Here is a 16,086-nt window from a genome sequence, read left to right on the forward strand (position 1 = left end):
AAAAGTTCATGTCTGACAAACAAGTGGTTTCTATAAATATTTGACCGGAATGAAAAACATAACAACAACATAAAAAAGTCATGTTCGTGTTACCAGAAAAATGTGTGCAGGTATAACATAAAAAACTAAGGTTAACCAAACATAACTTAATTTCGTGCAACCGATTACAATAATTTTTTTATGTTTATCCCACTGATTATTTTTTTCAGTGCAGATTTCACTGACTGAGCTGGAAGGAGCAGAGTTACTTATAGTTACTAACCTTTGCTCCGCCTACCGCCCCTTCGTGCCTAGCACTAAACCCCGCCCATCATTGGGCTCCGCCTACGCATGGCGTGTAGGCGGAGCAGAGGTTAGCTATATAAGTAACTCTGTTCCTTCCAGCTCAGTCAGTGAAATCTGTCCGTGTTTGTTGGTGTGTGCAGAATGTGGGTATAAAGAAGAGCAGACAGCAGCAGTATGTATGTATTTGTATCTGTAACTCTGTTTTTTCATGTCAAACGTCTCTGAGAGTGTTTAAAGTGAAATCTCTGCTCTCATTATCATTAGATATAATGTTATTATTTTACCAGCTGATGTTACAGTCTAATACAGACTGTTTGCATCGTTTACTTTCAGACAGTTTGTTCTCCTTCTTTTCTCTCTCTCTCTATTTCATCCATCATCATCATCATTTTCATGAAGCTGAACAAGTGATGATGTCATTTCTGATTTCACTGTAATGTGAGAACTCACAGAGGCAGATTTTATGAGTTACGCTTTATATTTTACTGTCAGCTTGGAGAAACAGTTTCTTTGTATTGTGATCATTCCTATAAAAGTAATGAGGTTTATATAACACTGTGCTATATTTGCATGAGGCATCAGTTTGAGGTTAATTTTTTATAAGAAGAACACAAAAAAAAATTTTTTCTCCTTGTGGACAAACTCTGTAACTACAAAACTGTTTCTAAATGATTTTAAGCCTGCTTTGATATTTCTGCAGTTTCTCCTTGTGTTTGTTTGCAGATCTTGAAATGAGTGAATAAAGTCAGATTTTCCTTCTTCTTCCTTCTTCTAGCTGTACTGACTGACCTTTGACCTCATGTGTTGATGACTCTTCACCTCTGTCTCCTCTCACAGGGAGAAGATGATCTGCAGGATCCTGCTGCTCATCATCCTCACCTCATGTGTCTCTGGTTAGTTTACAGCTTCACTTTATGAACTCCAAATAAAGCTCAACAACAGATTTGTTCCAGTTCTCAGTGTGTCTGCTCCTCTCTTTCCCTCTCTGTCTCCTCAGCAGGATCATTTGTAGTCAATGTGACACAGACCTGCTATCAGGCAGAGGAGAACCACAACATCACACTGGAGTGGACGTTCACCACCAGACCTGACAGATCCACCAAAACTCTCAACATCCTCTGTGAACTGATAACTGTGGTTAAACGTTTAATCCTGTATCAGATTCATGAAGGTGTTGAGGTGTCAGAGTCTCAGGATGAAAAGTTTTCAGGACGAGTCCAGAGTGACAAAGACGCCCTCAGAGAAGGACGAATCAGACTTCAACTGTCCAGACTCAGGACTGATGACTCGGGTCTGTACGTTTGTAAAGTGAAGAGTGATTATGGGTTAAGATCTGGCAGATCTTGGCTAAACGTCACTGGTAAGTTGATTTAATAAAAATTTAATGGCATGTTCAGTACAGAAACCTATTTTGGATAAACTGGGGACTGGGCCTTGAGCGTCCAAGGGTCCCTGAGCAGTTATGGACTTTTTTATATTTCTTAGAAATGTGTGTGCACTGTGCTGCTGTCCGTGTGTGTGTTTGCTTGTATGCTTGTACGCATGTATGCTTAGGCAGGTGTGAGTGAGTGCATGTGTTTGCCGATGTGGTGGTGCCCTGTAGGCTGGGTGACAGGCACCTCCAGGCCTAGTGGGTGGTGCCCAGCTTGGAGGCTGACCACACCAGAAGACCATGCCATGCACCTGCTACTGATGAGGCTCGTTGGGGGAGCTATTTAAGAGGATCATTGAAGTCGACTCCAAGAGGACAAGAGTGGCACACAGGTGGACAGCAGGCATGGGGAGTGTGAGGACACGGGAGCAGAGAGCACAGAGCAAAGCATTTTGGGTGAAGATATGACACAGGAGTCGAGGGAGCGCACAGCGATTATTGTGCTGTCTTATTTGCTCCACTGTAAATATAGTGCCATGTCTCAGTCAGCTCCAGGGCAGCTGTGGCTGCAACTGTAGCTGCCTCCACCAATGTGTGAATGTGAGAGTGAATGAATAGTGAAATTGTAAAGTGCTTTGAGGGTCTCGAAAAGCGCTATATAAATTCAATCCGTTGTTGTTGTTATTATCACAATAGTGCGTTTGGGTCCACCTTCCTCACTTCCCCAGACCGTGACAAATAGTGATATTTATTTAATAAATGTGAGAGACTCAGATGTTTGTGTCTCTGCAGCAGTGAGGGATTGTCCTGAACCTGAGAGAAAACCTGAGACATCAAACACAGAGAGACGAGGAAGGATCGGCCTCTACTGTGGACTGACAGCAGCTCTGCTGCTTCTCTGCTGCTTTCATCCATTTACTGTCTGAATAGAAAACAGGATTTCTACTCATCTAATAATAGATGTCAGAAAACTTCATCAGATCAATCAGTGGAAACAGTTTGATCAACAATGTAAACGAGACTGTTGGAGTCACTTTAATAACATGATGGACAGAATAATGAGACATGATCCACAAAATCATGAATTTCATGGAAGTCTGTTCATTCAAAAGGAAACTTTATCAATCTGTCGGTTTTCAGTCAGAAGATGAAATTTGATCCATGTTCACTTTACTGATGAGAATCATGTCGACCTCACAGACCTTAATGTGAACTATTAACTGTGTATTTGTATAATATATACTGTGTATATGATGGATTTGTATATTTTGTTGTCACATGTTGATGGGTCTTTATGCAGAGACATGAAAACCTGCAGATCCTGCAGAGTTTGGTGGAAATAAAATCCAACATTGACTCAAACGGTTTAAATATTGTGTTTTCTGCAGTTTGCTCAGCACACGGTGAGTTTACAGGATGATCACCTGTTTATCACTATGTTACTGTTGTTTATTTTTCCTGTGATTAAAATGAATGTATGATTATAAATTTAAAAATATTTGATTTGAAATTCTTTAAAGTGTTATTTTTACAAGGAGAAACTCAGTGAGATAAAAAATCTGTGTAAATGGACTGGAGCTGTGCTCCTGTCAGGCAAACATTAGGGATAAAAATAAATGAATATTAAATAATGTTTGTGTTTTTAGTCAAGTTTTTCTGTTGGAAGATCAGATAATGCAAACTGTTTCATTCACCAAGCAGTGATGCTGTTTGTTTTTCACACATTGAGCTCCTCTCTACGGAGCCCTGCAGGGGACATGGGAGAAAAAAAAAATTAAGATGGACTTTTGCGAGATCTCGCAAAACAAACTCGGGATCTCTCAAAAGTTTTAGCCGCATTCTTAGGTCGAGACCTACTACAGCCGGGTGGAACACCGCTTTCCCGGCACGTCGTGCCTCGACCTCCCGGTTGGCTTCGAGCCGGCGTCCGAAGAATGCGGCTAAAAGTTTTGCGAGATCTCGCAAAAGTTAGTTAGTTAGTTAGTTGTCATGTTTGTTGTGTGCAGCAGGCAGGAATGGAGGACCCTGGCGGGTAGGCAACTCCAGGCCTCGAGTGCCGGTGACCTGCAGGTTTTAGATGTGTTCTTGATCCAACACAGCTGATTTAAATGGCAAAATTACCTCCTCAACACGCCTTGAAGATGCAGACAAACACAGATATGGGCTCAAGTTGTGGTCATAAATATTTTGTACTTGTAAATCAAATGCATGCAAATATGAATTGAGTTTTGTAACTGTGTAAACAAAAATATCTGACATTTTTATGTTTGTGCATCTATAAATGAGAATATGTGTGCTTGTAAAAAATATTTACACGAGTTACAAATTGTTTTTGGTAAGGTCTGGTTACAGATACAAAGCAAAAAACTACATGTAAAACTCTGCCCTCAGGTTCCCTGGCTGCGTGTGACTTTCAACTTAGGAGTACGAATTTTAACACAATTTTTTGTCCTTTTCAGCTGATTGGTCAATGTCATGTCAATCACAAATTCAAAAATCCAATCAGACAGCACATGAAGGTGAAACATTTTGTGCATGTCCGAGTTCTGTGAATTTTTTGTGTCACAGTTTTACGTGCTTATACAGAGACTTCCAGAGCCTTTTCAATGGCTCTATGGACATAGACCTGCCGCAAAAAAAACAAAACAAAAAAAAATGACAGAGCTCAGCAGTCACATATACCACAACTTTATCCTTTCACCAGCTACCGAAAGTTAAGGGACCTAGCTTGTGTGAGCCTTATGGGATATTCGTATAGAGATCCTCCATCTTCAAACTGTATTACCCTTTTACCTTTACCTTTACCTTATCTTTTATTACTTACTGGACCTGAATCTCAATGAAGCACTGCTCCAACAGTCCAACAATCTGTTTCTTTGTTGGATTGTTAAATTGGTGATTGACATGACAACCAATCAGCTGAAAGGAAGTAACATTGGGTTAAAATTCATACTTGTAAGTTGAAAGTCACATAGAGCCAGAGAACTTGAGCACAGAGTTTTACACATAGTTTTTTCATTTGTATCTGTCACCAGACCTTAACCAAAAAAAAAGAAATAACACCAAAACAAGCACAGAATCAAATACAAACTAAGATCACCACAACTAGAAATGCCTTAAAATAAATTATTTAAAAAAAAGTACAACAGTCCGGTTTTAAATTATTTTGATATTCAATGGAAATGAGTTTAAATTATGAATTAATGCAGCTTGAATAACCAGTGCAGTTGTAAACACTGCTTCTGTTTAGAAAAATATTGCAACGTATTCCTGTGACATGAAACATTTTTGTTTCATGTCACAGTTTGTTTACAGTGTGAAGCACACAAAGAACAGTTGCTCTCTGCTTACCTGCTGGACTTTATATAATCTCAGCAGCTTCCGGAGAAATTTAGACTATGATTAAAACATTTACGCTAACATTTCAAAAGCTTCAAGTGCTTTTGTACAGCTGCTAGTAGAACCCCCCCCCCCCCCCCCCCCCCAAAAAAAAAAAAACCCAAAAAAACAAAAAAACAAAAACAAGTGATTTCTCACAACAGGTTTATAAAATTTTGCACATTTGTAATCACAATCTCACCAGTTTGTCTAAATGGCATCCCATTCACCCACTAGTAAGCCATAGCTCTTAATTTACAGCACATGTGCAATTGAATTTTTATGTGATGTATTTTAAAAGGCTCTCAGCAAATTGTTTACACTGAAACACGTCTGTCTCAAGTATAACGTACCTGAGTTACTTCTTGATAATTAACATGTTTTGAAACAAAATATTGTCTGGGTGAAATTCCCAGGGTGCCGTTGTTGGGTTTTCCCTTCGATTCTAAAAGGTTTTGAGCTCCCAATCACCATTAAGCCATTCTAGCATGTACATGTGACATCATTAGTTCATTGCTCTTTTTCCTCATTATATTATTATTATTATAACTATTTTGAGACAGTTTATGTTCCCAGCACAAATTATTGTAAATATCAGATTCAAAAACAAGAACATGTTTTACACATGAGACTTTGGAGCTTTTTTTGTGACATTTCCTCTTTGTTTGTCATGAGTCAAAATGTTTTTACTCCTTCTCAGTTCATCCCAACACAAGTAACTTTCTCAATAGCATTGTGTAAAACACAATGAAGCATTAAAGAAACAGTCATATATCAAATAAATCAGTAAATCGTTTAGAAATACACAGATCTAGTGAGCTGCAGGTATTTATGCATCACAGGAATGAACTGCAGCTCCAGGTTTCGCACACTTTGGATGCTGTGTGCAAAACAAATAAAAAACATTTACATAATATTACAGATTGTGTAGGTTTATACAACAATCTAATGAAAATAGTTCTCTTATCTACTGCTGTTGACTACATGGACAAATGCAATCCAATACCACCATCTGGTGGTTAAAATGCAGAAACCGGTCCTTTCTCCATTTTCTGCTGCTGTCGGTCTGTGAGATTGAAGCTGATCAGCAGTTGCTGTAAATGACATGAAAATATTCATAACTGATCAGAAATAAACTAAAATGTTAGTTACACAGCTAAGGTCATTATTAGAAAATAGAGCCACATTATTATGACTCAGGTCATAATTTCATGTATAGAAAAAACCCACCTCTGAGCAGGTAAGCTACACCAGGACTACTTCATAGACTGTATATAAAAGATGGAGTCATAACGAGCAAGAGGTGAATCTGAGTAAGAAACTGAGGAAACCTGAATATGAATGAAAAGAACCTCGTTTTACTTGGTTTGAGTTCAGCGGCAGATCTGCTCTGCTATGTTTAACTGTTGAGATAAAGTCAGAGCAGCAGACTGATAATCTGCAGGTTTGTGGTTTGAGTGCCTGTTCAGATGTTGACATCTTTGAGACGACTGTTCTTATAAATGATCCCAGACATAAATAAACATCATAAACAACTCGACTACCAAATATTTAACAAAAAGGTTTCAGGTTTTTTTTAGGTGCTTTGTAGACAGAGAGAGGGAAAGAGACACACTGTGGGTGTCCATACCTTTGAGACGGGTACCTGCAGGATATTGTATAATTTTAGCAATTAGCAATTTTAGCAAAGATTATTTAGTTTTGTGACATAAGAGAAAGAGGAATTTGGTGACCTTGGTCCATGAGAAGTCCATAACAAATATGTTGGATATGGATGAATCTGTAAGAGTTTTTTGGAAAGGTGAACAGGAGACTGTTGTTGTAGAGTGGACTGAGGAGACAGGAGAGTGGAGCTGTTTAGTTGCAAACAGACTTCAGTTCCTTGCAAAACAAATGAGCTTAAAGCAAAACCTGAAACACATGGTGAATTGTTGTGTTTTTAATTACTATGCCAACCCTTTTTAGTTTTGTAAATATTGGCTATATTGAGAAATCTTATTTTATTCTTACTTTATTTTACAAATGTATTTGAGAATTAGGCCATTCAATAAAGATGGATTTTATGTTGCTGGTTGTAAAGATCTGGATGGATAGTTTAATTTATTCTTTCTTTTATTTTATTTTTTAATTCTATTTTAGAGTTTTACTTTTTTAAGACTTGGTGAACTGCATTTTTTAATAACATTGCCTACCCTTTTTAGTTTAGTTAATATTGGCAATAGTAAGAAGTATTACTGTTGGGCTTGGATGTATTTAATATAGGGCATCTAATTAGTGTTTTTAGTTTAGGATCTGATGAGGAATATTTTATTTTATTGTTTGTTGTTTTGTTTTTCCGTTTTCCCCCTGACGGATTACCACCTTAATGTGGTCCGGGGGGGGGGGGGGGGGGTTGCGTGCCTCAGTGACCCTAAGAGCTAGACCAGCAGGAGTTTAGCCTGCAGGTGCGACACCCAGGATGGTCTAGTCTTAGGGTAGAGGCCTGACAAAGTGCAATCCAGTTACATGACAAAAACAGTTATCAAGAGCACCCCATAGCACATTTCTGTTCCTACTCTGATCGAATTGGGCTTCAGTGTTTGTTTACAGTACTGCTCCACATACAGGAGACAGCAGGTGAAAAATATGTTACCTGTCAGCGTCCAGCTGCAGCCTGTGTTCAATATTGTTAGAAACTGATATGGATCAGTTCATGTCGTTTTTTGGTTTTGTCTTTTACTTTGTAAATTCTGTTTCACTGCAACATTGAACTTTTGGGTGATGACACAAAGACTGAGAGAGCAGGATGAAGACAGCCTTCAAGCATCAAACTTTAAGTGTGAGTTTGTTTCTAATGCAACGTTTCTATCAGCTCAAACATCAAAAAACATACAAACTGTTCATGTGCAGTTTGTCTCACAGTGAGTTGTAGCTAAAGGTCCAGCTGCTGTGTTTCACAGGGAGGGAGTAAAGCTTACCTGTAACATTTAAAGCTCAGTTTTTAAATCAGATATTGGGTCTGTACATGTGACATCATGTTTTTTTCATATTCTGAAACGTGCTGCTAAACAAACTGAGGCAGAATAACTGGTTTATTTAAAGGTTGCAGGTTAGTGCAGGATAAACAGGTTAGTTTGCTGCACTGTGATGGATTTAAGTACAGAACAGTGTGTGACTGCTGCACAGTGGCTGTGGCTTCATGCTCAGTTTGGTTACATCAAGTGTAGCAGAGATGAATTTGCAGTTAAGCTCATGATGCTTAGATTCACTGAATTCCACCTTCATACCAGCTGAATAGTGTCTAATATAAAGACAGCATAAACAATTTACTGTCAGTGTAGAGGATGGAAATCAGCCTGTTCAACTCATAAAACATCTGCTGACATCTGGTTGAATTCACTTGTGTAAATCCACAAAGAGCAGCAGGTCAGCTGATCACAGCCTGTACATTCAGAGAATCTACTGAAGCTCTCAATAGAAATTAAATTAAATTAAATTAACACAGGTATCTGTACTTCTACTTAAGTACAACATGTGTGTACTTTTGCCACCTCTGCGTATCGGCCACATTAAAGTCTCCCTCTTCTGTGGTGCCGCCTTTACAATGTGTTAAAGTCTTCTTCATCATGATCTTGTTTCACCTCTGAGGGGAAATTTTGATGCTGGTCCTCTTTGTCTGTTCACTGCCTGCTGGAAACTTACCTGCTCGCTGCTGCTGCTCTTCCTCTCAGCTTCCCGGAGTAAGTCTGAAAACTCACCCGCCTGCCCTCCTGTCTGCACCTCTGCTCTGAAAAAGGAAAGGAAAGGTTAGACATGTTGTTCTTCTCCTCACTCCACCACACACCTGGACAAACTCCCTCTCTGCAGCACTTGGCCTTGACAGCACAAGGTCCTGGTCCACGTTTACATGTCTTCATAAGTTAACAGATGTGAAGTATTTTCACATACGGCCCTTAAAGCTTTTGTTAAAATGCTCCACAACACTTGGTTCAATCTGGCTTTATGCAGAGAAATGTGTGATGTTAAACTGAACCATCAGCTGATGCAAATGTTTATTATTAAACTCCTCGCCTTCATCTGTTGGAAGTTTAACAGGTACACGTCCCTCACTCATCCTCAAAAGCAGATGCAACAGATGCTCCTGCCTTGGTTTGAAGACACCTGCATGCATACTTAGAAAATCCATCTGTACATGTCAGTAAGTGTCTCACATTATCATTATCTGCTCAATATTCACCCATATCAGCCAAATCAGCCTCAAACTGTTTGTCGATTCCACCAATCAAAACTCTGTTTCTGGGAAAAAGTCTTCTTGCTGGTTTATGAAGTGTGTAAGTATCCTCCCTCTTTAAACAATGACAATGTTTCACCTCCAGTAGTGACAACATTACACCTGCTGATTCCCCTGCAGCTTTGAGAGGGTTATTCACACTGCCCAAACCCACCAACTGAGCAGGGTCATGATATCATTTATGTCATGTGTTTTCCACGATCGCTATGAGACACAAGTGGTCAGACTGTGAGTGTTAACACATCTTATTTCATCCCCATCACACAAAAACACTCAGCAGTGCGCGCCTGTTTTATGCTTCCCACATCAGCAGTTTCTCCTCTTGTGCAACAGACTTGCTGTGATCCAGGGAATTGTGCACCACATCATCATTTGCGTTACGCAGAACAAAGTGCACTTTATTCAGCTTGAGCCTGGAAGCTGATAAAGAGCATTCACTAATGTGTCGCTAATTCAAACTGGAAATGTAAGGCTGGAAACCTGTTTCAGAAATCCTCTGGATCGTACCATGAATCTCATTTGTTTCGCTGTTTAAAGGAGGGAAGGTGTGTTTAGATGATGCTTGCTGGTTGTAACAACCAGTATCCCCTGACACCACACCCTGAACCCACTGCTCCACTCCTCCCCTGCAGCCGAGCACAAACCACACTGACCACACACTGCTACTAAGAATCAACATGAACACGACAGAATTAACCAGCATTGTTAAAACAACAACTATCGAGGACACACATTTGCTGGCTGTCTTAACTTGTTATCTGCTCCCAACACACATTATCAGCACATTTCCACACATGAGTGTTGTGAACACTGAGTGTTTATGTCACAAACACAAACAAGCTAATTTTTCACACTTTAACGATTCACTGGATAAATTTACATCTGAGATAAAAACATGTTTTAGTGAAAAACTGCACATCCATGTTGTTTTCTGGAAGTGGGCGATGATTCTCGGGCACCGGGCGTACTGGTGGAGGCTTGGTGGGTGCAGAACCATACGATGGTGTGGTAACCACAGCCGACGAGACTGGACCAGATGGCAACGTGGCAGCCGCAGGCGATGGAGCAGATGGTGGAGCAGGTGGCGGATGAACGGGCTCACCAGAGCTTTCAGCAGAGGATGACAGCAAGTGAACAGGGCTGGGCTGGAGAGGGACCTGGAAACAGAGCTAAAGCCTGAACAAGTAATAGAGCTAGAAACTGAACTAGAAACTGAAGTAGAGGCTGAGCTGATAAATGAGCTAATGGCTGAAACAAAAGTTGTACTGGTGGCTGTGATGGTTGTTGAACTTGCAACTAATCAGGTAACTGACTCTTAGCTGCTCTCCTCTGGGGAACAGGGATGGGTACTGGGTCTGGCCGAACACCAGCCATCCCCACCTGAGGAACAGATACGGGCGCAGGGACGAGCTGGGTTGTTCCTGCCTATACCCTGGGAGCCCATGCAGGCGCAGGAGCTAGCTGGACCTCTGCTGCTCCCACCCAGGGAACTGAAACGGGTGCAGGAGTCAGTGTCTCTGTTAGCACTGTAAGGGTGCAAGGGGAAGCTGGGCCCGAGCTGCCCTGGGAACAGGAACTGGAAGTGCAGAGCGGAGCTCAGGAGCAGTAACAGTCACTGGGCAAACTAGGTTAATGGTGCCAAAGACAGTTTCAACTTGACACCGAGGTGTCACTCTGAATAATGTCTTTAGAGTTCAAACACACAGTAGCGGAGTTTTCTGATTCAGGAGATACAGAGTCCACGGAAGACGAAACAGTGTTACTGTTGATCTATTTTTACTTATTTATTTATTTATTTGATGGATCCGCCTTCCCTCTGTGTCGACCATTCTCACCTGCTGGTAAGCCTCAGTCCTGAACTCCTCTTCCCTGTATGGTTGAATGTGAAGTTGCTTTCCCTGTCTGGATAATAAATCTTGGAAACACATCTCCTCCCTCATTTTAGTCTAAAGAACCTGTGCACCTGACTGTGTTAAACATATAAATATGTGTTAAAGCCACTAAAGTGTCTTATAGTCCCTGTTAACACATGCCTGCTGACACATGATACACAGTAATATGTGTTTGAACAAAACCTGAAACCTGTTAATGTTCTGATTTAACAGCAGATTTCTCCACATGCAGGACAGAGAAATTCCTGCCTCTGTCACACAAAAAGTGGAAAATATATTTGTTTGACATTTTAATCACAATAACAAAGAAATAAACTGTTGGTAGATCCACTTTATACAATGAATCATTCATCAGTAAAAATCCAACTCAAATCAAATACAACAAATTCAACATTCATAGAAAGAAATCCAACCCTGCAGGGATCAAACATCTGATCAAACACCAGGGTTGGACACAGACTTTCTGATCTGACATCACAAAGTTATTCTGAAGCTGTAAATCTAATTAAAAACTCCCCAAAACTACTAAGAGAAAACCCTTAAAAGGTTCAGTGATAGAAGAAAAATCCTTTACATATAAAATCAACAGAGGTTCCTGATAAATAGACTAATAAACAGAGAATAGCTGAACAGTTTCTGTGACACAGACGTAAAAATGCATAAATGCTCCATGATTTTCATTTCTATCCATCATCTTGAACACTGACTATAAATGTGTTCACTTCATTATTGTGTGATTTGGTTTCTTCACGTGTCTCTGTATCTGAAAAATGACATTAAATGTCATCACTCTAGATACAATAATAACAATATAAAAAACCTCAAAGATTAAATTTTTTATTACATTTTAAAAGTTCAAACCTCAAAGACATTAAGTTTACAGTCATATATGATCAAGAAAATCAACAATCTTCACATTTCAGAAACTGGAACCAGCTTTAAATGTGACTAAAATAATGATAAAACAATCAATTCTCTAATCATTGACTAACTGATGAATCACTGCAGCTCCAATATATTGTTGCATTTGACAACCCACTACAGCAACTACAGAATAAAAGCACTAACCAGACTGATGACAGATTTCAAACATGCTGAATATGAAGAGTAGTATCATTTAAACTCACATGATTATCAGCCATGAGAACACATTCAGATTTATATTGATGTAAGGTATATAAATGTAAGTACAGTTTGAATCAGTGCAATATTATTTTCACACATCAATGGACCACTGAACTTCTCAGCTTCTAAAATGTAAAGCCTCATTTAGAAACTACACAAGTACACATAATGGTCAGGGATCAACATGAACCTGTCTTCTCTGTTTGACTTTAATCAACTCTGCAGTGTCTCCAACTCCATAAAGACAAAGTCCAGCATAGAGCGGCTGAGTGAATGTGGTCTGGACTCTGTGGAGGAGAGTCATGGTTTCAGAGACGCTGTAGAAAGACAGAATACCTGCTCTGTGATCCAGGTACACTCCTACTCTGGAGGACCGAGGACCTGAGAGGACAGTTTGGACTTTGTTGTGCAGAAATATATAACCGTTTGTGTAACAATATAATGCCCAAGATTTGTTATTGTTTCCAAATAAACATTCATAGCCCCTCCCTGCTCTGCTGATATTCTTGTATGCGACTGCTACACGAACTCCTTCTCCTCTCCACTCCACCTCCCAGTAACAACGTCCAGTCAGACTCTCTCTACTCAGGACCTGACACCATACAGTGAATCTGTCTGGATGATCAGAATAAGACTGTTGTTGTTCCATAAATGTTACTTTTCTGTTCCCCTCAGATAATAACAGACGTCTGTTTGCTGTGTTTGGATCCAGTGTGATTTCATGTGAATATTTTAAGAATCCAGCTCTGGTCTTTGGCTCTGCTGGTGACAGTAAAACATCCTCTTCAGTGACTGTCAGTGAGATGTTTGTCCATTCCTCTCTCAGGATGTCCTGTAGTTTATCTCTGGTCTCTGACACAGCTGCTGTCACATCCTCAAAGTAGCTCAGAGGACGAATATTGATGCTGGATGAGTGTGTAGACTCACTGAGTGCTGACAGTGAGGGGTAGTTGTGTAGAAACTGGTTGTGATCCTCTGTGTGTGAGAGCTGCTCCAGCTCGCCGTCTTTCCTCTTCAGCTCAGCGATCTCCTGCTCCAGCTTCTCCTGAAGCTCTTTGACTCGACTCACTTCAGTTTCCTGCTGGGATCTGACCTGCTGCTTCACATCAGAGCTTCTTTTCTGGATGAGACGGATCAGCTCAGTGAACATCTTCTCACTGTCCTCCACTGCTTTATCAGCAGAGCCACTGATGGCCTCCACCTCCTGTTGAAGCAGCTTCACATCTTTCTCTCGCTCCTGGATTCTCTGCTGGATGTTTAGTCGTCTCACCTCGAGCTCCTTCTGCTTCTCAGTCCTTTCTGCTGCAGCTGGGACTGTTTCATGGCCTTTATGTTCATCCATTGTGCAGAGATAACAGATACTCTGCTGATCAGTACGACAGAAAATCTTCATCACCTCATCATGACGAGAGCAGATGTTCTCCTGGAGCTTCTTGGAGGGGGCCACCAGCTTGTGTTTCTGAAACTGAACTACATCATAGTGAGGTTGGAGGTGTTTCTCACAGTAAGAAATTAAACAGACTAAACAGGACTTGATGGCTTTCAGCTTTCTCCCAGTGCAGACATCACAGGCCACATCTTCAGGTCCAGCATAGCAGTGATCAGCTGGAGCAGCTTGGAGTCCAGTCTTCTTCAGCTGCTCCACTAAAGCTGCTATTATGGTGTTTTTCTCCAGGACAGGCCTCGGTGTGAAAGTCTTCCTGCACTGAGGGCAGCTGTGGATTCCCTTCCTGTCCTCTTCATCCCAGAAACCTTTAATACAGTTCCTGCAGTAGCTGTGTCCACATGCTGTGGTCACCGGATCCTTCAGTAGATCCAAACAGATGGAACAAGAGAAGGTTTCTCGGTCCAGCTGAACTCCTTTCTGCGCCATTTCTCCTCTCAGTGTCAGTGACTGTGTGAGTTTCTCTTCCTTATAACTGAAACTAGTCTGAGCTCTGATCTCAACAACATGTTTCTGCAGTGAATGGAGCCTGTCAGCTCTTACACGTCACCACATGTTGGTTACACCCATCTTCAAAGTGCAGATCTGAAGGGGAGGGAACGAGGAAACACGTGGACAGAGAGGAGGTGCTGTGTTTAAGAGCAGGAAGAAGAGGGAGGGTTATCAGGCTGTGCTTCACTCCAGGAAGAGGAGCAGTTAGAGAGCGATACTGTGTGTTTAACCCTTTTTATTTACTGCTCACATCAACTTTTAAGCTTGTTAACACTTTCTTCTATATAAATAAACTTCAGTTTAGAAATGTCAGAGTTCTCACTGAAGTTAACAAACAGTCCTTCAGTTTCAGTCAATGCAGGAGGATAATGATCCTAAACATACAGATAAGGCAGCCACTGACATGATGCTTATGTTGCATTTAAGTTTGTGTTCATTTCAGTTGTTTCTCTCCCTCAAACACCATCAGAGGTGAGAGGGTGCAGCAGGTGTAGTAGTTGGTATATGAGGCAGTAAACAAATTAAAGGTTTTACAAACACATTCATCTTCACAAAAATGTGATAAATGTTTGACAGGAATAAAAAGAAACTCTGATCCTTCTTTAAAAGTATTTTTCTGTTATTACGGTCGAGTTGATCACACAAAATCATCTTGAGCAGGGACGTGGCTAAATACTGGTATGTGAGAACCCGTCAATATTAAGGTCTCCACTGACTGACTGCAGCTTTGTGACCTGGAGATACTGGATATTAGAACTTGGTGGTCTGTAACAGCAGCTCACTAGTACAGGTTTCACAGGAGGAAGCTGGACCTGTAACCACAGAACTTCCAGTCGGATCAACAGTCACAGCAAGAATCAGCATCTGCACATTTATCATCAAGAGCAGCAGGGGGCGCTGTTACACACAGAGGCAGGTTCTCTCCCAAATGTGTCCAGAACAAAAGCTGAGCAGCTTTTTCTGTGAGTCAAAGTATTTCTAACAAACTACAGCAGATCACAGAGCCTGTGTCAGCTCAGCTATCAGAATCAAACAGTGAAGCTGACCTGTGTAAGTCAGCAGGTCAGACAGTATGTTAATGAGGGCAAATCTACAAAGCAGTAATGAACTTTTCATAAACCACATTTAATACAAATCTATGATACGTCCATAAGTCTGCACCGTCTGAAACCTCCTCACATTTCAGCCCTCATTTCTCATTATATTGTGATCTACAGTTATTTAAACTGTGTGTGTGCAGGCTGTGGCTCTGTTTCACTTCCACAGTTCAACTACAGAGGGCGCTAAAAGGGTCCAGGTCATGTTAGTCTAAGTGCCTGAAAAGAAGTTCAGTTTCCTTCTTTTTAAGATATCCAGGCTGAACTTCACGACAACAATTCAAGCGTCTACCAATGAGAGTTCAGGACACTGTGATTGATCTACGACGGGGTGGTAAATACATCAGAGGGTGACCTCAAGTGTTTTTATGTCTAGTTAACAGAAAGAGTAGGAGTATAAGCCATGTTTGCTCAGCAGCAGCTTTATATTAGAGGGTGTAGCTTTAGTATTTTAGCTTTTATATAAACCCCTGTTTCACCCCTGCTATGTTCCTATTGTGAAGAGGGAAGCTGTGACCACTAGAAGTATAGTAGTAGGTGGTCGGAGGAGGCTTTAGTGGGACTACAGGGTTGTTTTGAGGTGACAGACTGGGAGACACTCTGTGAGCCTCACGGTGAGGACACCAGTGGGCTTACTGAGTGTGTCACTCACTACATAACCTTCTGCACCAGCTCTATCATCCCAGCACGGACACATTGCACCATTGCTGCCTCTCCTCCACCATTCACTT

At 40.9% G+C, this 16,086-nt stretch overlaps 1 protein-coding gene across 1 annotated transcript; it reads right to left on the reverse strand.

Moving 5' to 3' along the window:
- Window positions 1–12,494: 12,494 nt before the first annotated feature.
- LOC146635730 (tripartite motif-containing protein 16-like) lies at window positions 12,495–14,210 on the reverse strand. The gene has a single exon (XM_085348325.1). It carries the CDS (start codon window positions 14,193–14,195, stop codon window positions 12,495–12,497), a length of 1,701 nt encoding a protein of 566 aa, XP_085204451.1. The 5' UTR covers window positions 14,196–14,210.
- Window positions 14,211–16,086: the final 1,876 nt, after the last annotated feature.

Source organism: Diplotaxodon limnothrissa, linkage group LG3, assembly GCF_057381915.1.
Source record: "Diplotaxodon limnothrissa isolate DT_005_m linkage group LG3, D_limnothrissa_male_GT1.1, whole genome shotgun sequence".
Classification (NCBI taxonomy): Eukaryota; Metazoa; Chordata; class Actinopteri; order Cichliformes; family Cichlidae; genus Diplotaxodon; species Diplotaxodon limnothrissa.

Coding starts and splice junctions, on each gene's coding strand:
- LOC146635730 (XM_085348325.1), bottom strand. CDS start 14,195: ATGGCGCAGAAAGGAGTTCAGCTGGACCGAGAAACCTTCTCTTGTTCC.